This window comes from Condylura cristata, unplaced genomic scaffold, assembly GCF_000260355.1.
Source record: "Condylura cristata isolate star-nosed mole 26May11 unplaced genomic scaffold, ConCri1.0 scaffold00017, whole genome shotgun sequence".
In the NCBI taxonomy this organism is placed as follows: domain Eukaryota; kingdom Metazoa; phylum Chordata; class Mammalia; order Eulipotyphla; family Talpidae; genus Condylura; species Condylura cristata.
The window spans coordinates 7,228,723-7,246,987 of record NW_004567118.1 but is presented as its reverse complement, the minus strand read 5'-3'; the positions used below and the strand labels follow the sequence as shown (position 1 = coordinate 7,246,987).

General features: G+C 58.9%; 1 protein-coding gene across 1 annotated transcript; it reads right to left on the bottom strand.

Annotated features, from left to right (window-relative positions):
• Positions 1-1,058: 1,058 nt before the first annotated feature.
• NGFR (nerve growth factor receptor) lies at positions 1,059-18,248 on the bottom strand. The gene is made up of 6 exons (XM_004684316.2): positions 18,066-18,248; positions 11,676-11,817; positions 8,804-9,163; positions 5,162-5,414; positions 3,825-3,985; positions 1,059-3,244 (listed from the first exon to the last, which is right to left on the bottom strand). Exons 1-6 carry the CDS (start codon positions 18,129-18,131, stop codon positions 2,943-2,945), a joined length of 1,284 nt encoding a protein of 427 aa, XP_004684373.1. The 5' UTR covers positions 18,132-18,248; the 3' UTR covers positions 1,059-2,942.
• Between the last annotated feature and the right edge of the window lie 17 nt (positions 18,249-18,265).

Below are 18,265 nucleotides of genomic sequence, written 5' to 3'. Positions count from 1 at the left end.
TCTCTTGGCACTGCCCAACATGCAGAGCAGCGAGGGGGCAGCAGGCAGGGGTTTGCAGCACCCTCATGCCCACACTCAGCATCTGGCTCTTTTCCACAAAATTAGAGTTCTGTCCGCCCCCCGCCCCGCCAGAATGAGGCCTCCATCAGATCCGAGACACCCTCACATGTGGGACCGTGACTTTCCCAGAGTCTGCCTCCTCTGTAACGAGGTTATGCAAGCACTGGGGTCATCTCTCTTGCCTACTATGAATTACACCCCCTCCCTTTCTTCACAACCCCCCAGTCTGGGAGCGGAAGATAGAAGACAACCTCCCTTCTACCTCGTGCCTAACTCTGGCGTGGGCCAGGCTGGCCCTCCCAAGATCCGGAGCTTGGGAAGTCTTGCTGCCGTTCTTTCTGGGAAGCGCAAGTCTCTGGTGGCTTCTCTGAAACCACAACCCGGCCCCCCCAGAGGGCCTGGTCAAGCAACCAACAGTGACCGGCAGCCGCTGAGTTGCCCTGCCTGGCCCTCCTTGGACAGGGCACAGCCTGGGCCTGGGAGGCCGGGGCCAGGCACAGGGCTCCAAGTCAGGCTGGCAGGAATGGGGGCTGGGAGCAGTCTGGGAGACGGAAGAGAGCGAGAGGGAGGAGCCGGCGCTAGGCCTCTGGAGCCAGGCCCAGTGCACGCGCATATGTGTGTGGGGTATGTCTCCCAGGCCATGTGGGTGGCTGGGAGATGCCGGGTTATGACCGAGTCCTCTGAGCGAGCCCCAGGCTCCCTTGTGGTCAGTTTCACTTATGACTTCTGGTCAAGTTCACAGCTGGCGGTTTCCTGCATGGCCATGTTCACTTTCCCTTTCCAAGATCCAGGGGCAAAGGGCCCCGCTCCCTCTCTATCCTGCTTAAATTAACTCCATAGATACACATGTGAGTTTGCTAGATTTCTGTTAAAACATCCCCATTTGGGGGCAGGGAGACAGGGAACAGGACAGAAGTTCAGCGCTGGAAATTATACCTGGGTCCCTGCCATCATACCGCCCCCACCATGTGCAACTGCAGGAAATTCCTTTACACCACTTTGCTTTCTTTGCTATTTAATGTTCTTCATTTATGTTTTATGTGTAAGTTCAGGAGGGCCCTAGAAATGATTACACAGAATGCAAGGGGCAGGTGACAGGGAGGATAACGGGGAGTCTGGCGCTCCCAGCCCCCAGCTGGGAGCCAAAAGGGTTCCATCTCAGCCCAAAAGTAGGCAGGAGGGGCCCCAGAACCAAACACATGCTAAGCCATACTTGCAACCCCCACCCCCTTCCCCAGCTGCTGGGGAGGAGAATAAATACACTCAGACCCAGTCCCGCTCCCCAGGAGCGCAGGTGAGGGGCCAGCAGGTGAGTTTCCTCCTCCCATCACAGCTCGAGGTCACAGAAATGCCATCTACATACAATGCAGCCCCTTGGACAGGGTTGGGAGAGCCCTGGGCAGACTGGCACAGGGGTAGCAGTCCTGCACACCCTGCCGGGGCTCAATCATGCTAAATAAAGGGGGGACCACACTCATTCCAACATCAAGCAATACAGAACAGCCAGGGAGAGACTCCTGAGACCTCAGGGCCCCTCCTGGCACCAAGCAAGGGGGAAAACAGTCCTTTGTAGGGTCCTGGAAGCTCAAGAGCGGGCTCGAGAGAGACCCTCTGGGGCCACCACCTCACTCCGGTCCTTCTTGCTGCCTCCCGCAGGGGTCCACTCTTCTTCACAGGAACCTTCAGGGCCAGCCAACCTGGGCTTGCAGGGGAGGGGGGGCAGCAGATTCCTCCATGTGCAGGCCCTTAGAAGGCAGACGCCAGCTCAGCGTCCTGGCCGGCCAAGGCCGGGGGCGAGGGCTCAGTTCTCTTGGATGTTTCTCTGGCAGCCGCGCTGAGCAGGATCCGGTCGCAGCCTGGGAAGGAACTCGTGGAGAACACAGGCGTTCTCATCTTCTGTGTCTGTCTACTACATGCAGCAGGCTGGGGGTCCTTCGTCCCCGGCCCCCAGAACTGGCGCCAGGAGGAGGTGCTGCCGGTGATGGCTCCAGGTCTGTGCCAGAACAGAGGCCACCGACAGCCTGGGCCACCCCATGGATGACACAATGAAAGGCCTACGGGGGACAGGCAGAGCGAAGTAGCACCCCTCCCGTGAGCCCCAAACCTGACGTGAGTCACATCTCATCTCATCTCCACAGGGGCTGGCCAGGCCTGGAGATGGCGCCGGCACACTGGGTTTGGCTTTGAGATATTTTCCAGAGGGTCGCCTGGCCGGTCTCCCAACCCTCAAGCAAACCTGAGGCCTGTGTCCGTCACTCAGAGAGGAGGGGACCGGCCCACACTTGGCCTCCCCATTTCTGGGCAGCTTTGGGCAAGTCACTACATCTCTCTGGGCCTCACTGTCCTATATGTAAAACGGGGGAGGAGGGTGCACTAGGTCTCAAAACTCTCATCCGGACAGTCAAGCCTCTGATCCTCTTCATTTTAGGCCAAAGTAAAAGGGTGAGAGGGCGGAGGGAGGGTTTGGGCCACTCGGATGAGCCCTCGCTCCCCAAGTTCACAGTGTAGAGTCCCTGGCTCTGGGTCCTCAGTCTCTCCCTCTGAGCCTCTGGGCCTTGTTACGGCCCCTAACACCACCCCTGGTGTCTGCCCCCCCCATCTAGGACACCTGCCAAGGTGGGCAGGGCTGGCCCACCTAGAAATGTGAGAAGGGAGGGAAGGCCCAGAGTGAGGGGTGAGGGAGGGGGCAGGGCAGCAGGGGCACTTCTGGCGCTGGAGGGAGCGTGGCCAGAAGGAGCCTCAGGGCAGAGCGGTGCAGGGCTGTGGTTGGGGGCCCGGGGCCTGAGTCCCTGCCCATGGCGCTCAGCTCTCACAGCCCTCCCCGAGGGGGCTGGCTGGAGCATCAGTCTGGAATGTGGGGGCAGGGCAGGGCTGGGGCAGGCTCACACTGGGGACGTGGCTGTGGACTCGCTGCACAGGCTCTCGACAATGTCAGCTCTCTGGATACGGCGCAGCGCAGCCAGGAGGGTGTCCAGGGTGGCGCTGTCCTGGGCAGCCCAGCTGGCGAGCAGGGCGCGGGCGGGGCAGGCCTCGTGGGTGAAGGAGTCTATGTGCTCAGGCTGGTAGCCCAGCTCGCCTGCCAGGTGCCTCCAGGTGTCCCCCGCAGAGCCAGTGAGCAGCTTCTCCACCTCCTCTCGCTTGGCTGGGGGCAGGCTGCTGTAGAGGCCTCCATCACCCTTGAGGGCTGCCAAGAACCCAGGGGAGTCAGGTGCTACCCGATGGGCCCCCATGCCCCCGTGGTGGGCATGGGGGTCTAGGGAAAGTCCCAAGAAGGGCCCAGGCATTTCCCCTCCCAACCTTGGAAAACCCCGAGGGCCTTGAGGCCAAGAGATGGCCAAGATGAGGCCCTGGGTGGGGGGACGCTGACTCATGTCCCCTCCTCCTTACACTGTCCCTTCCCTGCTCCCAGCACTTAGGCAGAGGGGAAACAGGGTTCCCAGTCCCAGACTCTCTGCAGCAAGTGTCCTGAGGTTGGGTGATGGGCCACTAATTAGGGTACATCATTAACTACTTGTTCCCCAGAAGTCCAGGGCAGGAGACTAATTGCAGCCACTTTGGGGAGTAATTAGCCCCAGGGGGGACAATTAGCTTGATGAGTCTGGATGCTCTAATTTGTCAAAGCCTCTTTTCCCAAGTCATTCCGTTGGAGAGGGCCTCTTCCTACAGAGGTCCCTGAGTCGGCCGGCCGCCCTTCCTCCAATCTAAAAGGGGGCCTCACTGCAGCCCCCCTCTGGGCTGCCCTGCCAGGCCTGGGCCCTGCTCACCCTGGCCTGCGGCCGTCTGCGTGTGAGGCTGCTGGTCATGCAGGCTCTGGCTGTCCACCGAGATGCCGCTGTCGCTGTGGAGCTTTTCTCCCTCAGGGGGAGGCGTCTGGTTCACAGGCCGGGTGTTGGCCCCCTGCTTGTTCTGCTTGCAGCTGCTCCACCTGGAGGGAGGATGGCCACTCTCAGGGCTGAGGCAGGCCCAGGCCCTGGGGCTAAGGAATTGCTCTGGGGAGACCTGGCAGGGCCCAGCTGTAACTCTGGGCCACCGCACCCACCCACCGGAAGGCCTCATTCCTCGCACCTGCCCCCCCCACCCCCGGCTGAACCTGACACTGGGAGCAGAGGGGCCCCAGGCTTGGCGCTCACCCCAAGTGTCAGAGCCCGTTTGGTCAAGCCTGGTGCTGAAAGAAATGACTTCCCAGGAGCTCAGCTTTTCCCGGTCCACCCTTCTGAGACACCCCACCTTATGCAGGGATCTACCCGAGAATCCTCAGCTGCAATCAGCAAGAAGGAAACATCGAAAGCAACCCAAGGTCCATTGCTAAGAGGCGGGTTACAGAAATGAAGCCCAAGCTGATGTTATCGGAGGAGCGTTCGCAAACGGTCAGACACCTGTGTGTCCTGAGGAATGCACTCCGGGGCGGTGGTGTAAGTGGGAAGGCTGGCTGCCCTGCAGCCTCAGCCCAAGCTCGCTTTCAAAAAATGTGTTTACATAGAACTAAAAGGGCCTCATATACATGTGCTTATAAATGCGTAGAAAATGGCTGGAAAGGATCCACTGCAGATTCCAGTGAGGAAAGGGGCTGGATTTGAAAAGATGAAAGGGGGCTTTTACTTTTTGCTTTATAAGACATTGTTCTTGTTTGCATTTTCTCAAACAAGCATGCATGACTTTGATGGTTTTCTTGGAAGAGCAGAAAATGCACTTAAATGTTAAAACCTTTTCCAGAAGTTCTTGCACATCCTGGATTTCTGAATGTGGGGGCTACAGGATCCCAAATGTGGTATGGGAAGGATGAAACACAGGCACACACATGGGTCACTGTGTGAGTAAATGGCGTTCAGGAGAAGGGACACAGGCAGCTGGTCAGGAATGTTCTGTGTGCATTTGGAGCTGGGGAGGAGAGAGGGGAGAAGTGGGGTGGAGGGAACAGAAGAAGAGCCCCCTCCCCACCTCCTGTTGAGCCTCCATGCCCTGGAGTGGGACATCTGATGGTCAGAGAGGATGAGCCTGGTTGGGCTTAAATTAAGTGGGTGGGTGCATCTTCAGGTCAAGGTCACAGCAGAGCCCTCCTTGAGGGCAAGGTCTGGCTCTCTCTTCCCCACTCCCCTCTCACCTCTTGAAGGCAATGTAGGCCACAAGCCCCACCACCACAGCGGCCAGGATGGAGCAATACACAGGGATGAGGTTGTCGGTGGTGCCACGGGTCACCACGGGCTGCGAGCTGCCCATCACTGTGGTCACCACATTGGCCACCGTGCTGGCTATGAGGTCTTGCTCTGGAGGCACCTCTGGCTCCTGAGTGCTGGGGACGGTGCTGTCTGAGCCTTCTGGGGGTGTGGACCGCGTAATCCAACGGCCAGGGATCTCTAGGAGAAAGGGCTGCAGGAGTGAGTGCCCACCCCCAAGCCCGTCCCCTCATGTTCTCACCACTCCCACCCAGCACCTCCCCAGCCAGCCCCTGCTCCTGGCGTGTGCCCAGTGGTTACACACAGAGGCGAAGGCCGGGATTGTGTGTGTGAGGTCATGATGGAGGAGAAGAGCAAAGGCCTGGAAATCAGGAGATCTGGGCCTGCCATTCACTGACGAGCTGCGAGAGTCCCTTCAACTCTCAGGAGCTCAGTTTCCCCATCCATAGTAGGAGATACTATCCATGGAGACAGTAAAAGGTGATCTGTAAGCGCCCTTCCATGTTGGGGGTAGCTGTGGCCCTAGAGTTCTATTCTGCTTCCCCTGGGCTCCTGGGGCCTGACACAGAGATGAATATACAAATGGGAGAGTGAACCCTAGAAAATCTCCAGCTAGACTCCTGCTGGGGAAATGCGGGAACTCAGGTTGCCCCAGATAGCCCCAGTCACCCCTGCCCTAATGAAGGGTGGGGGCTCAGGTCTGGGCAGAGAGGTGCCTTCCCCCACACCACCCTCCTCTCCAGTCTCTGAGGCTGGGCAGTGGGGCCGGGGTGCCCAGCAGCAGCCAGTCCTCCGGCAATGGGGAATGTGTTTCCTGCTGCGCGTGGCCCTCATGCCATCTGATCTCACCAGGGTAGACAGTGCCAGGTAGCCCCAACCCAACTTGGGCACGGAGTTGGCTGCTGGCTGAGAAAGGACCTACACAGTAGGTAATGCCCCCACCTCAGGGGAAGGGAAACTGCCTTGCCACCCACCTAGGCCCTTGTATGCCAGCTGAGCACTGGCAGCTTCCCTAGCAGGAGACCTGGCATCTCCTGGCACCAGCAGGTAGGATTTTCCATTTTGCCACTCAGCTGGGGGCAGCAGGGGCTGGAAGTTCTGGACGGCCTAGGGGTGCCTGTCTGGGCAAAGTTGCTCCCCCATCCATCTTCGCTCCCCAAGCCTGGGGCAGGGAGGGAAAGCTGATGAGACATGCCAGTGGGGTGAAGAGGAGGACACTCTGCTCCCCAAGTCTGCCCCACTGAGTTTGCCACCCAAGTTGGAGTCGGAGCTACCCACTGGTCTCCTGGGCCTGAGACAAAGATGCTTCAAAGGTCCTCATTTTCAGCACCTTCTGAGGGGCACGGCCCCCAGATGTGAATCTGGAGTCCATCTGGCTGGCAGTGGGGAGGGGACTGCCATCTGCTGGCCCTTCCACCACTCCCCCATTTGGGTCTTGGGTGGGGAGGAGGGGGAGGGACAGGAAGTGAAGGAGACGCAGCCCTTCTTCCGGCAGCCCTAGACCAGGCTGTTGGCGCTCTAGGGAGAGATGAGGAGCTCTTCGCTGGACCTCATAGGGCACTGGGCAACCTGGAGGGGTAGCTTGAGCCCTGAGGCTGAGATACAGGTTGGGGACCTGCCCGGAGGGTGCATGTGCGAGCAGCGGGTGCAGGTGAGTCAGGGTATCACTGAGTTTGCGGGGCAGTGGGGAAGGGCCAAGGCAGGGGTAGAGGAAGCCCACAGCAGCATCCAGGGTGCTTTCCTCATCTCTCCAGTCCCCTCTGACTGGGGGGGCGGGGGCGATGAGATCCAGATGTGGCCATGTCCACTAGCATTCCAACCAGCTAAGCCTTTGGCAGGTCCTGACAGCCATTTCCTGAATGGGAGCTGTCAGGTTTGGGGGTGGAAGAGAGACCAGGTTACTCCTCCTAAACCCAAATTTCACCAGAGCAGGGGGTGAGTCACCAAGATACCTGAAATGTATCTGCAAGAAACACAAGGCACTGAGGGCTGGGGTCAACCAAACCAGGACTCAAATTCCATTTCCTGCCCCATCCCTCTGCCCCAAGCTGACATTTAACCCTTCAGACACAGGAGCAGAAAGGGGGAGAGGGCACAGTAAACACACTCCGGGGATCCTTCTCTTTCAGGGTGCCTGGGAAAGTGGGGTGGTATCTGGGAGGAATCTGTGAACGCCCCAAAAGCAGGGCCTACCCTTCCTTCAGCCATCGCCTGTCTTTGCTGTAACCTCGCCCTGACTAAGTCCCCCACCAGCTGGTCCAGACTTGTCCACAAACAGACAGCAGAAGTTCCCTCCCTGCTCTGCCTGACGCCTGACTCCACTTGCCTGTCTCCCGGCCCTGGGCCACGGCCACCGGAACCCTGTTCGGCCTCCCTCCTCCTCCCCACGTGGTGCGGAAGCTTCGCACTTAGGCCTGGCCTCTGTCCAGCTTCAGCGCTCTCTCTGCCCGCAGCAGACCTGGAAGCACAGCACCGTGCAGAGCCAGTGTCAACCTGAGGCCCCCCCACAGGGGACCCATGTCCCCCACCCGCCCCGGTGTTGGCAGAGGGCGGACCCTTCTTTCTCCACCAGAGAGGGGGGTCTCCTGGAACAGAGTCCTTGGGCCAAGTCTCTCGCAGCAAACTGCGGTAAAGGCTAACTCTCCTGGCAGACTGGACAGACTCCAGGCTCCTGAGGAGACACGTTGTTGCTGGCTCAGCATGAGGGCACCCTAAGGGTTAGGTCCCCAAAGGAAAAAGCTACATGGGCACCCAGACCCCAGAGGAGCAGAAAGCAAAGCAGTGTCATCCTCTCCCTGCAGCTGGCCTACCCACCTCCCCCAAGACGGCCAGAGACCCAGAAGAGCTGCCCTGTCTCCCTGGGGCTCCATGCCTGGCAAAGGTGGCCACAGCCAGCTCCCATGCGCTCCTTGGGCTGAGCGCCCCAAGCACAGGGCCTGGCTCTCAGGCTACAGCGTCCGAGACCTGCAGTCCCTGTCTTCCTCCATCCCAAAGACTCTGCCCCCACAACCTCCTTAGGGTTCCTCCAACCTGTGACAGTTCTTCCACCTCTTGGTCCCTCCCACAGACACCCAAGTGGGTCCACCAGCCACCTTCTCTAACCCACAACAACCCTGGTAACCACCACCACCGAGGAAACTGAGGGCGAGTCAGGAGTGACCGTCCTGGCCAGCGTTACTCAGATAGAAAGTCACAGGGCCGATTTCACCCCAGGCCCCAGGGCCACAGCCCCAAGCCTCGGAGGATAAAGACCCCAGCCCCGGAGGGTCCTCAAGTCCCTTCAAGTTCAGAAAGCCCACACCTCTAGGCTCACATGCTGCTGCCCTGTGCCCGGGACACCAGGGCTCCCCAGCTACTGACCGCTCCTTAGCTGGACAAGCACAGATTGAGAAGCACTAGAAAATGAGTTGGCACGTGGTAGCTGTGGCCCCCGAGGACGCTGACGGCTTGCTTTGACTCAGCCCAGGGAAGAAAACCGAGGACAGGCAGGGTGGGCAGCACCTGTTCCCTGGGCTCGGGCGCGCCGCGCCGGCCCTTCCTTCTCGCCGGCAGGGGGCGCCCCTCCTCACCCTCGCACTCGGCGTCGGCCCAGCGTGAGCACTCGCGCAGCTGGCGCTCGGTGTCCTCGCACACGGTGCAGGGCAGGCACGGGTCCACGTGGTTGGCTTCGTCGGAGTAGGTGCCGTCGGGACACTCCTCGCACACGGTGTTCTGCTTGTCCTGGCACGAGAACACGAGGCCCGAGCCAGCCTCGCATACGCGGCACGCCTCGCAGCGGCCGGTCGCCTCGTCCTGGTAGTAGCCGTAGGCACAGCGGCACACGGCGTCGTCGGCCTCCACGCAGGGCGCGGACATGCTCTGCAGACCCACGCACTCGGTGCACGGCTTGCACGGCTCGGTGGCGCTCACCACGTCCGAGAAGGTCACACCTGAGGTACATGGACCATGGGCCCAGAATTAGGCCGCCTGCCCTCTGGGTACGTGGGATACAGGCTCCCCTCTCCGGCATGGACCCCCCCTTCAAGCCTTGCCCCATCATTACTCTTTGGAAACTCCTGGCAGCCTACTGGGTAGGAAGAAGGAACCAAGAGTCCCGTGCTAGCAGCCCCTGACGCTTCAGGGTAACCCAGCTGGTATTGGAAATTTCTTGGCAAATTCTCATAGAGCTTCCAACCCTATCCCCTTGTTCCCAGCGTGATTAAGGAATAATCTCAGCGTGGTTCCCACCCAGCCCTCCCCGCAGGCCAGAGCTGGGCTGCGAACCCAGGAACCCAGCCCACAGCTGGCCTTCACCAGGGAGACTCCCGGGCAGCTGCCCTTCCAAGCCTGTGTGTGTGTGTGTGGGGGGGGGTGGCGGCTCAGGTGTGGGTGCATGGGAGTGACTGGAGTTACCAGTGTCTCCCATCCACGGTGCTTCCCCACTGCGGTCGGACTTGGCTTCTGAGGGTGGAGGTTAGAAGGTGCAGTGGGGCAGGAGGGACTGAAGCTAGACAAGGAGGACTTGCTGGGCAGTCCTCTGCCCTTTCAAAGGCAGGAAGGGAGCCGGCAAGGCTGACGGTGCCCTCTTAGTCAATGGCATGAGCTTCAGGATGGGGGGCCGGGGGCAGAGCCGGGGCTCCTGGAACAGGCAGGGAGCAGGCAGGGAGCCGGCATAGCGCCACATGGTCACCCCTCCCAGCCCAGGGTGGAAACTCTGCCGGAGTCTGGCAGGGCTCATCCTTGCTCCCAGGGCAGGAAGAGCAGATTTACGCAACTGGGAACAGGGAAGCAGGGAGGCCTCAGATCCTGGAAGCAGAAGGAGCTGAGACCCAGGTGAGGTGTTAGCCCGTTCGGGAAAAGGGGGGTTGCTGCGGGGACGGAGCTCAGACTTCTCTAGACGCTCCAAGAGACAAGATGGAGCACGGCACCATTATCTTCAGGGTGGGCGTGTGGATGGAAAAAAAGGCGGGAAAGCCCAAGCTAGACGAGGAGGCAGGTAAGAGGAGATAATCCAGCGATGAACCTAAGGGGACTTTCCAGTCAGGCCTGGCAGGGGAACCCTGTGTTTCTCATCCTGGGGACCAGCAGATCTGGGTTCAGAACCTGCTTCCATCCCTTAGTAGCTGCGTGCCTTGGGTGTCTCACTCAACCTCTCTGCGTCTTTCTCTCTCCATTAATGGAGACATAATATTTCCTCTCACGTTGCTGTGGCGAGAACCAAGTGAAATTCTCCTATAAAACACCTTGACGCAGGCAGGGATGCTATAAAGGCTGGTGAGCAATGAGAAGTAGGTGGAAAAGAGACAGCAGGAAGGACTTCCAACCATAAACAGGCAGAGCAGGCCGCCCGGTTTAGACGAACAAGAGGAACCGATCTGGTTGGCATATGGCAGATGTGGGTCTAGGCACAGCGAAGGGGGAGGAGAGGGCTCTGCCTTGGGAAAACACAGAAAATTAGCAGGAAACTCCTGGGAGTGGGTTTTAAGGGGTGGGAAAAATGCGGTCTCTTTTTTTGGCAGAGAATGAAGGCAAGAGCTTAATGGGTTTCCTTGTGGAAACGTTTGGAGCACAGAGGGAAAGTCCGCTGGGGTCTCCATCCCATAAAGTGGGCTTGTAAAGGTGGCCTGTTAAAGCAGCTGGGGTGGGGGCTGGGGGCTGGGGGCCAGCTCCTGCTACCGCCAGGCTGCCTGCCTGCTGCCGGCTGTCTCTGCTCCAGTCTTGCTCTCCTTCCCCACGGGTGCTGGGACCTCCCTCCCCCAGGCTCCACCACAGCACCCCTCCTTAGACCGTGGGAGGGAGCCCATCCTGGAAGACTTAGGACTCAGGCCCGGAGATTCCTGGGCAGGAGTCCAGGAAATGGATCTCCCCCACCCCCAGGGGCATCCCAATAGGAATGGCCACACTGCCCAGGCCTCCTGTGGCTGGCATCATCACCAGATACCCTCAGAGCTCAGAACCCAGGCTTCGCTGGGGCTTCTTCCTTTGGGTGGAGCTGGAGAATCCTGTGCCTGGGGGGAGGGGTAGCCACACCCTCCAGGAACCCCCAAGGTCAGGCTCCAGGGCAGCCAGGATTTGATCCTCCTCCCCTCCCCACCAACACAGGGAGGTTAGTGGCAGCCATTGATTTTGCAGCGAAGGTGGTATTTTTAGCTGTTCATAGCATCAGTTACTCCTCCCTACCTGAACACACTCTTCTACCAGGCCTCTCTGCTTGGGGCTGGGTAGGGGCACCGGAAGGGAGTCCCCCCAGGCCCCTCCTCCCTCTGCATAGTGCCGGCCCCCTTCTCAGCTAACCCTCTGCCTCCTGCACAGGGTCAGACTACCTCTGGTGCCCATAGTGGTGGGTGAGAGACCCCACCAGGAGGCACCACCCTTAAGAGACCCCCACTGGGCATGCTCCTCTCCAGCCCCCTCCCTGCCTTCCATTCCTCACCGCTCTCCCCGTGTGCACCCGGTACTTACTGTCCAGGCAGGGCTCACACACAGTCTGGTTGGCTCCGCAAGGCTGGGCCACACCCTCGCCCAGGTTGCAGGCTTTGCAGCACTCGCCACTGTGGGTGTACAGGCCTGTGGGGCATGCCTCCTTGGCCCCTCCGAGGGACACCTGGTATGGGGAGATCCGCAGGTCAGACTGGCTAGAGAAAGGGGGGCTGGCTCCTGAGGGATCAAACACCCCCCCCTCAAGCCCTCTATTGGAACCATGTGGGCCAGGATGAGCTCACCAGGGAGGCATTAAGCACATCAAAGCTGGAGGGGAAGAAAGGCAGTTGGGGACCGTCCATCCCACAGGCTGCTGCGGTGTGAGGTCAGAGCCTCCAAGCAGACCTTCTGCAAAGTTCATCCTGAGGTGCAGCAGTGTCCCGAATCCTTAAGCTACACCACGTGGGGAAGGTGGCCTGCGGCCCAGCAAGGCCTGGGGCAGGGGTGTCAGGGAGGCCGGGCAGGTTGCTGCTTGCACGGGGCTGCCAGCCAAGGGGGCGACTGGCAGCTGAAAACAGCCCGAACGCCACCTGCCAAGCTGCACACCTGCAGGGCTGTAGCTACCCGGAGGGCAGCCTTTTCTAACACAAGGACCTGCCTGGCAGGTCTTTGATTCTGCCAGTCCACATTTTAAGTATCAAATGGGAGGTATCTACACCCCAGAACTAAAGGCAGAAGAGTGGGGTCTTGGGTTCAAGTCCAGGTCTGTCCCAAAAGTGCTGGCCTGACCTGTTTTCTCTCTCTGGGTCTGCATCTCTCTCATCAGGGGGAGGGGGTGGCAGCTTGGGGCCCGAGCCAGGACCAGCCAGTTGAGGCTGGAGAGGCGCTGCTATCTATGATGAGAGAGTGGCCACTCTCACCACCCAGCAGCCCTGCTCCACCAGGGTTTGATTTCCAGCCGCAAAGGGGAGGGGGGGCAGCCCCCCTTCCCGCCCCCCACGCAGCCAGTCGCAGCCAGTGGGACTGGCGCTGGAATCAGGCAAGGGGGGTCAGATTGCTGCCGCGGAGGCATCTTTGCTCGTGGATGGAACGATTTAGCACCAGATTCCCTAGAGGGAGGGGCTGCTGGCAGTTTGCTTTATATTTCTTTTCCTTACCAAAAAAAAAAAAAAAAATGTAATGTCTAATAAAACTCCAAAGCCTGTTTCTCTGGCCCCAGACCATGCAACTCCCATTTGATGCTGACGGAAGTGTGGGCATTTGAGTGGTGGGACCAGACGGGAGCTTTAAATGCCACTTTGGACTTTCCTTTGGTCACACTCGGGTTTCGTGTAGTCAAGGGAAAGGGCAAGTTGCAGGCAGCTTGGGAGGGAACTTGGGTGTCGCCAGCCTCTCTTCCTAGGTAGCAGGAGCAGAGCTGGGAACATCTGTAGACCAGGAGCCTGCGGGGTGGGGAGGAAGGCCAGACGCAGGCGGGCCCCCAGAAGCAAATGGGATTCCGTAAGGGTCTGTTCTGATTTCTTTGCATCCTTCAGGCCTCTGCTTAAATGCCATGTCCCCACACTGGCGGCCTGAGGCTCCCACTGTCCCAGACTCAGGCGGAGCTGTTCACTCTACTTATCTGGTCTGAAGCTTCGCTGAGTCCCCGAGTCTGCTAGAGGGTCCCCCTCTTGAGGGCAATCCTGTGGATGCTCCAGCATCGCTGACACGGTCCCCCAGCGTGCATTGGGCCCTAACGTGCGTGTTTATGGCTATGCAAACGCCGGATGACCTCAGTTAACTAGGACCCCAGGAGCTGCATTTTCGGCTTTTCATCATTTCACCCCCTTCACTCTGGGGGCTGCACCCTGGCCTGTCTCCTGGACAGACCTTCACGGTTTCCCCATGACTCAGGGACTGGGTATTTACACCAGCGGTTATGCTGGGCTGCAATGCAGTGAAATGCGTGTGTCCTTTCTCCCAAATTACCACACTTTTGTGTCTTTGAGGTCTTCTGCCAGCTTTTTTTCAAGACAGTGTTTCTGTCTCCTCCCTCCCATGTATCAGTTATCATGTGTGCCGCTTACCTGCATGTGACCTGGCGACTCCAACCCACCACCCTAATTCCCTAGGTCTACGGGATTCTCGAAATGGTAGAACTAGCCTTGGTCGAAAGGGGGCAGAATGAACGTAAACAGGATTCAAACTGGGAGGGGGCCATTCTCGGAGGAAACGGGGTGAGCTCCCTGCATTCGTTGGCTGCCTCCACCATGGCTCTGAATCCTGACTCATCTCTTAGGAGCTGGGACATGTTCTGGATTTCTTTGTGCCTCAGTTTCCCCAACACTAGGTAACCATGACAGCATCTGTCTCGTTAAATGGGTGAGCAAGGTGCAGTTACAGCTTGGTACCTCTTTTCCCTTTGCTGGGGTCTTTCTGGCTTCCTTGGTGGCTTTGGCTATGTTCCAGTTAGTTCACTTAGCAGAGAGCAGGACTCTGGATAACAGAGGGGGTCTGCCTCTGTGGTGGGGGGTGGCGCAGCAGCCTGTGCAGGCCCCGCCCCCTTGAAGCCTGCCCTCCTGGCTGTAGCTGGGTCCTCTCTCTTCTCCCAGGTCTTGATTCCGAGTCATAGCCATATTAGGACAAACCATGCATGCTTGTTTTAGGTTTCCTATCTCAAAACATCCCAGACCTGCTACTTAGTAGTATATTATTTGGGTAAATTCTCAATCTCGTTCAGCCTGGGTTTTGGCACCTAAAACTTTGAATTGGCCCTATCTACTTCTCAGGGTTGTTGTAAACAATTCAGAGCGATCACTTACGCCGATCTGGCTGGTGTAGCATGCTGAGTTCAATAAATGTGAGTTCGCAAAGAAATGTCTTAGAGAATATGAGCTGCTGCCCCTGGGCGGGCAGTAGTGGGAGGGGAGCACACGCCATCTCCAAAGAGAGGGGTTATCAAAAAGGAGGGAGTGTGACAGATAATGAACAGACATTGACCCACCGGGAGGGGTCTAAAGAGGTTATGAGAACCAAAGGAGGGTGAGACATTGCTTTCCCTAAAATGAGCTCACTTAACTGGGCTCTCTTGAGCACAGAGGTAACATTTCCAGTGAGCTGTGGGCCTGATCTCTGCAGGGAGTCAACATCTCCCCCCACAGAACTGCTCCAAATGTCAAGATGCTATGGGGTTGCCTTCACTCCTCTCTGAGAGAAGGGGGAAGGGAGGGCCCCAGTTCAGGCCTAATGTAAGCCCCCTGCCATGCCCTCTCTTAATTCAAAGCTGGCAATCTTGGGGAGCAGGGCGTATGATAGGATTCAGGCAAATGGCTCCGAAAGAATCAATTTATCAAACAGTAGATGCATTTGCCTGCAATTTACATGTACTACATGTATTTTTCATTTCCAGTCTGATAGAAATGAAATGATTACATCCCATTTTCTAAAATGTTTGCAATCTTTCTATTTTTACCATTAAAAAAAAAAAACAAACCCTAACATGGAAATACCCTTAGATAAATTGATGTTTAGGAAACTGAAAGTTATTTAAAAACTGGACAAAATAGTAAACCCACAAAAGTAGTTGAAGGAATTTGAATATATGAACTCTCAGCATGATGAGTCCTAACCATTGACAATAGCTTCATTGGAATAAAGCCAGTAGCTACCACCATGGGGTTGAGTTCACATTTGTGGAGCATCTGTTGAGGCCAACCAAAGCCATGACGGGTCTGACACATGGCTCACACCCCTTTGGACAGAGGTGAGTGTGGGGTAGGAAAGGAGAGATAATTCCTAAGGAGATGCTTCCTGAAGATTTTTAAGGGTTGGGGGCCCTGTGTAGGGGGAAGGGACTAAGCTCCAAATTCGAGTTGCCAAGGGCGAGGACATATATGTAATCTCCAGAGCTAGTAGTGGTTCAAGGTCAAGTGCCCCTGGGTGATCTAGAAGGCTGGGGCGTGGGGGTGGGGGTGCAGAGGGGGAAGTGGAACCTGGTGGTAATAATAAGGGCCAATCCAGGGGGCCACCGCCCAAAACTGGCACCTCCTGGTTTCGGCGGAAACTGCTGCCAAACTTAGCTTCCTCAACTGTAAGGTGGGAATAACCAGATTTGTTCTGCTGCAACTTTTTAAGGGTCAAGTAACAGGGCAGTTCGTGGCACACAGTAGGGACTCGACACATTTTATTAGTCGGGTCTCCTCACCCAGCACCCCGGGGAAGACTAGGCGCTTGAGCGAGCCCTGCTGGTCCAGCCGGCGGGGACCCCTCTCTGCCCCTGCGGCCTCCGGTGCCTGGCCGCTCTTGTCCTTTCATTTGCTGCCCTCGCTGCATCCCTATTAGGCGCATTAGCCAGCCCGGCGGCTCCGGTTACAGACGTCTGAATGACAAAGCGCCTCCATTACCGGCGCGGCCCGCCAGCCGACCCGCCGGGACTCGCTCTGGTTTCAGCACTCTCTCACCGCGGCCCAGGGAGAAATTCGGGGCGCTCCCGCCGAGGCAGAGGCAGAGCCGCAGGGGCTGGAGGAGCTGGGCTGCGCTGCGGCCACCTTCGCGACCCGCCACTCGCAGGTCCCCTCCTCCCTCTCCTCCCCTCGGCTCGGAGGGCGCTCCCGGCCCAGACCCCGACCCCACGCCCTCGCCTTTCCGGGCCCGGGACCGGGCGCCAGGGTCCCACCTCCCCGCCCCCTGACCGCGGCCGGCGGAGAAGCATCTCCAACCCGCGACGTTAGTGCCCTCGGTCACTCCAAATCCCCGGACGAAGCCACAGGTACTGACAACTCCAGGGAACTTGGCTGAGCTTTTGGGATGATGCTGGCCGACCCCACCCGGCGCAGCCCTGGTGGAGAAACGCAACTCTCATTCGCATCTGGGACGCTGGGCTGTCCCCTTAAAAGGAATGGGGAGTACGGCTGGGAAGCAGCGAAGGGCTGTTTGACTAGGGCCGAGAATCTAGCCAAGTTCTTTAAACGTGCGGAGCCTCAGTCTTCTTATCTATAAAATGGGGGTTTGGGGGGCTAACGCTCAGATGAGCGATGAAGGTGGCCGGGAAAGTGAGGACGCCCTCTCCGCCGTCAAACCTGCCAGGGCACTCCACTATGGCTACACACCGGGTCACGGCCCCTGCGTATCTTGTCAGAGCTATCGGAGGTCTTAGATGCTTAAGAGGACTTAGATGCTTATGGGACTAGGACTCTCTCGCCCAAACAGAATCCGAGCCTCGCTCTCGTGGGGTGCCCAGCGGCTGCCACCGAAAACTGGGCGGGGCGCTGACGAAATCCCGACCCTCTGAGGAGCTGGAGCCTGGGCAACCGCGGGCTAGGCGTTCTGGTCGCTTAAGTAAATCGGGGTCCGGGGGAGAGCGGGGAACGCAGTCCCAGGCGCGCCCGCGGCAGAGCGGAGCACATCGCTCGCTCAGCAACGCCCCCTGCGGGCCACCTCCGACTTGGCACCAGGAGCTGTGCGCGGCTGGGACTTGCCCCGCGATGCGCGAGCGCTTCCCGGAGCTCTGCACCCAGAGACTTGGCGGCCCCAGACCACTCAGGAGGACGCCCGCTCTATCTGTCAGTGAATCTGCTTCAAACTGTGAGAATACGTGCGTCGGAGGAGCCCGCTGGGACTGGGTATCTGGAAACAGGTTCGACCTAGCCAAGTGGGGTCTCCCTTCCCGGACTGAGATTCCCAGCCGCTGCTACCCGACTGGGCGAGGTCTTTCAGAGAAAGCGCGCGACGGACGCGGGAAACATTCGTGCCTCAGTCCTCTTTGGTCCCACTGTCCCTTAGCGGGCGGGGCACCGGCCACTTTAGCCTGCCCTTCTGTGTCCTTGCATTTTGCTTCTTTCTACCTCCCTCGCCGGATTCGTCCCTTTTCTGCGCTCCTTAACCCACTTCTACTCTTCAACCGCCACCCTCTGCAACCGCTCCCTCCGACGCCCCTCCCCCCCATTGTCTGGCCGGTCCCCATTGTCCGATGCCGGGTCCCCTCTGCCTTCAGTCCCTCCAGCCTGTTCCCCCATTGTTCCAGCCCCTCATCTCTGGTTCTCGCCCCAGCCGCACTTGCCCCTCTCATCTATAGCCCCGGTCCCAATTCCTCCTTCTCTTGCCTGGGTTCAGTCCCACGACCCTACAGAGATAAGATGCTCAAGAGAAAGTCGCCTCGAAATCCCGGCATTCAAGCACCCTTCTGAAGAACCCAGCCACCCGAGAGTTCCAGTACCCCCTCCTGAGAGCCCCCTCCCCGCGCCTCCACACACACCCCTTGCGATACCCCAGGACCGGCATCCGCTCCGAGAACTCTAGACACTCCTCCCTGGATCCTGTCATCGGAGCTCCTCTCCCGCCACCCATCCCCTGCATCTGGGACTCTAGCTCTGTACCGTTCTTCCTCGGGGAAACCTCAACCCATGACGGTCCAGTCCAAGGAAAGGGTGCGGGTTCCCTCCTGCTGGCACTCACCCCCAGGAGTAGCAGCAGCAGTAGGCGCGGCCCGTCCATGGCGCAGCCGGCGGCACCTGCCCCCATCTCCAGCCTCCCGCGGCTGCGTTCGGCTTCCAGCTCTGTCCGCTCCGCGGACCGACAGGGCTGCGCGGCGCTGAGCTCCAGCGCGCGCCCCCCAGAGCTGGCCGCCGCTCCGCTCGCTCTGGCAGCGGGCGGGC

Coding starts and splice junctions, on each gene's coding strand:
- NGFR (XM_004684316.2), bottom strand. CDS start 18,131: ATGGGGGCAGGTGCCGCCGGCTGCGCCATGGACGGGCCGCGCCTACTG. Junction 9,164..11,675: donor GTGTGAGCCCTGCCTGGACA/GTAAGTACCGGG, acceptor CATGTACCTCAG/GTGTGACCTTCTCGGACGTG. Junction 5,415..8,803: donor GGCCGACGCCGAGTGCGAGG/GTGAGGAGGGGC, acceptor CCTTTCTCCTAG/AGATCCCTGGCCGTTGGATT.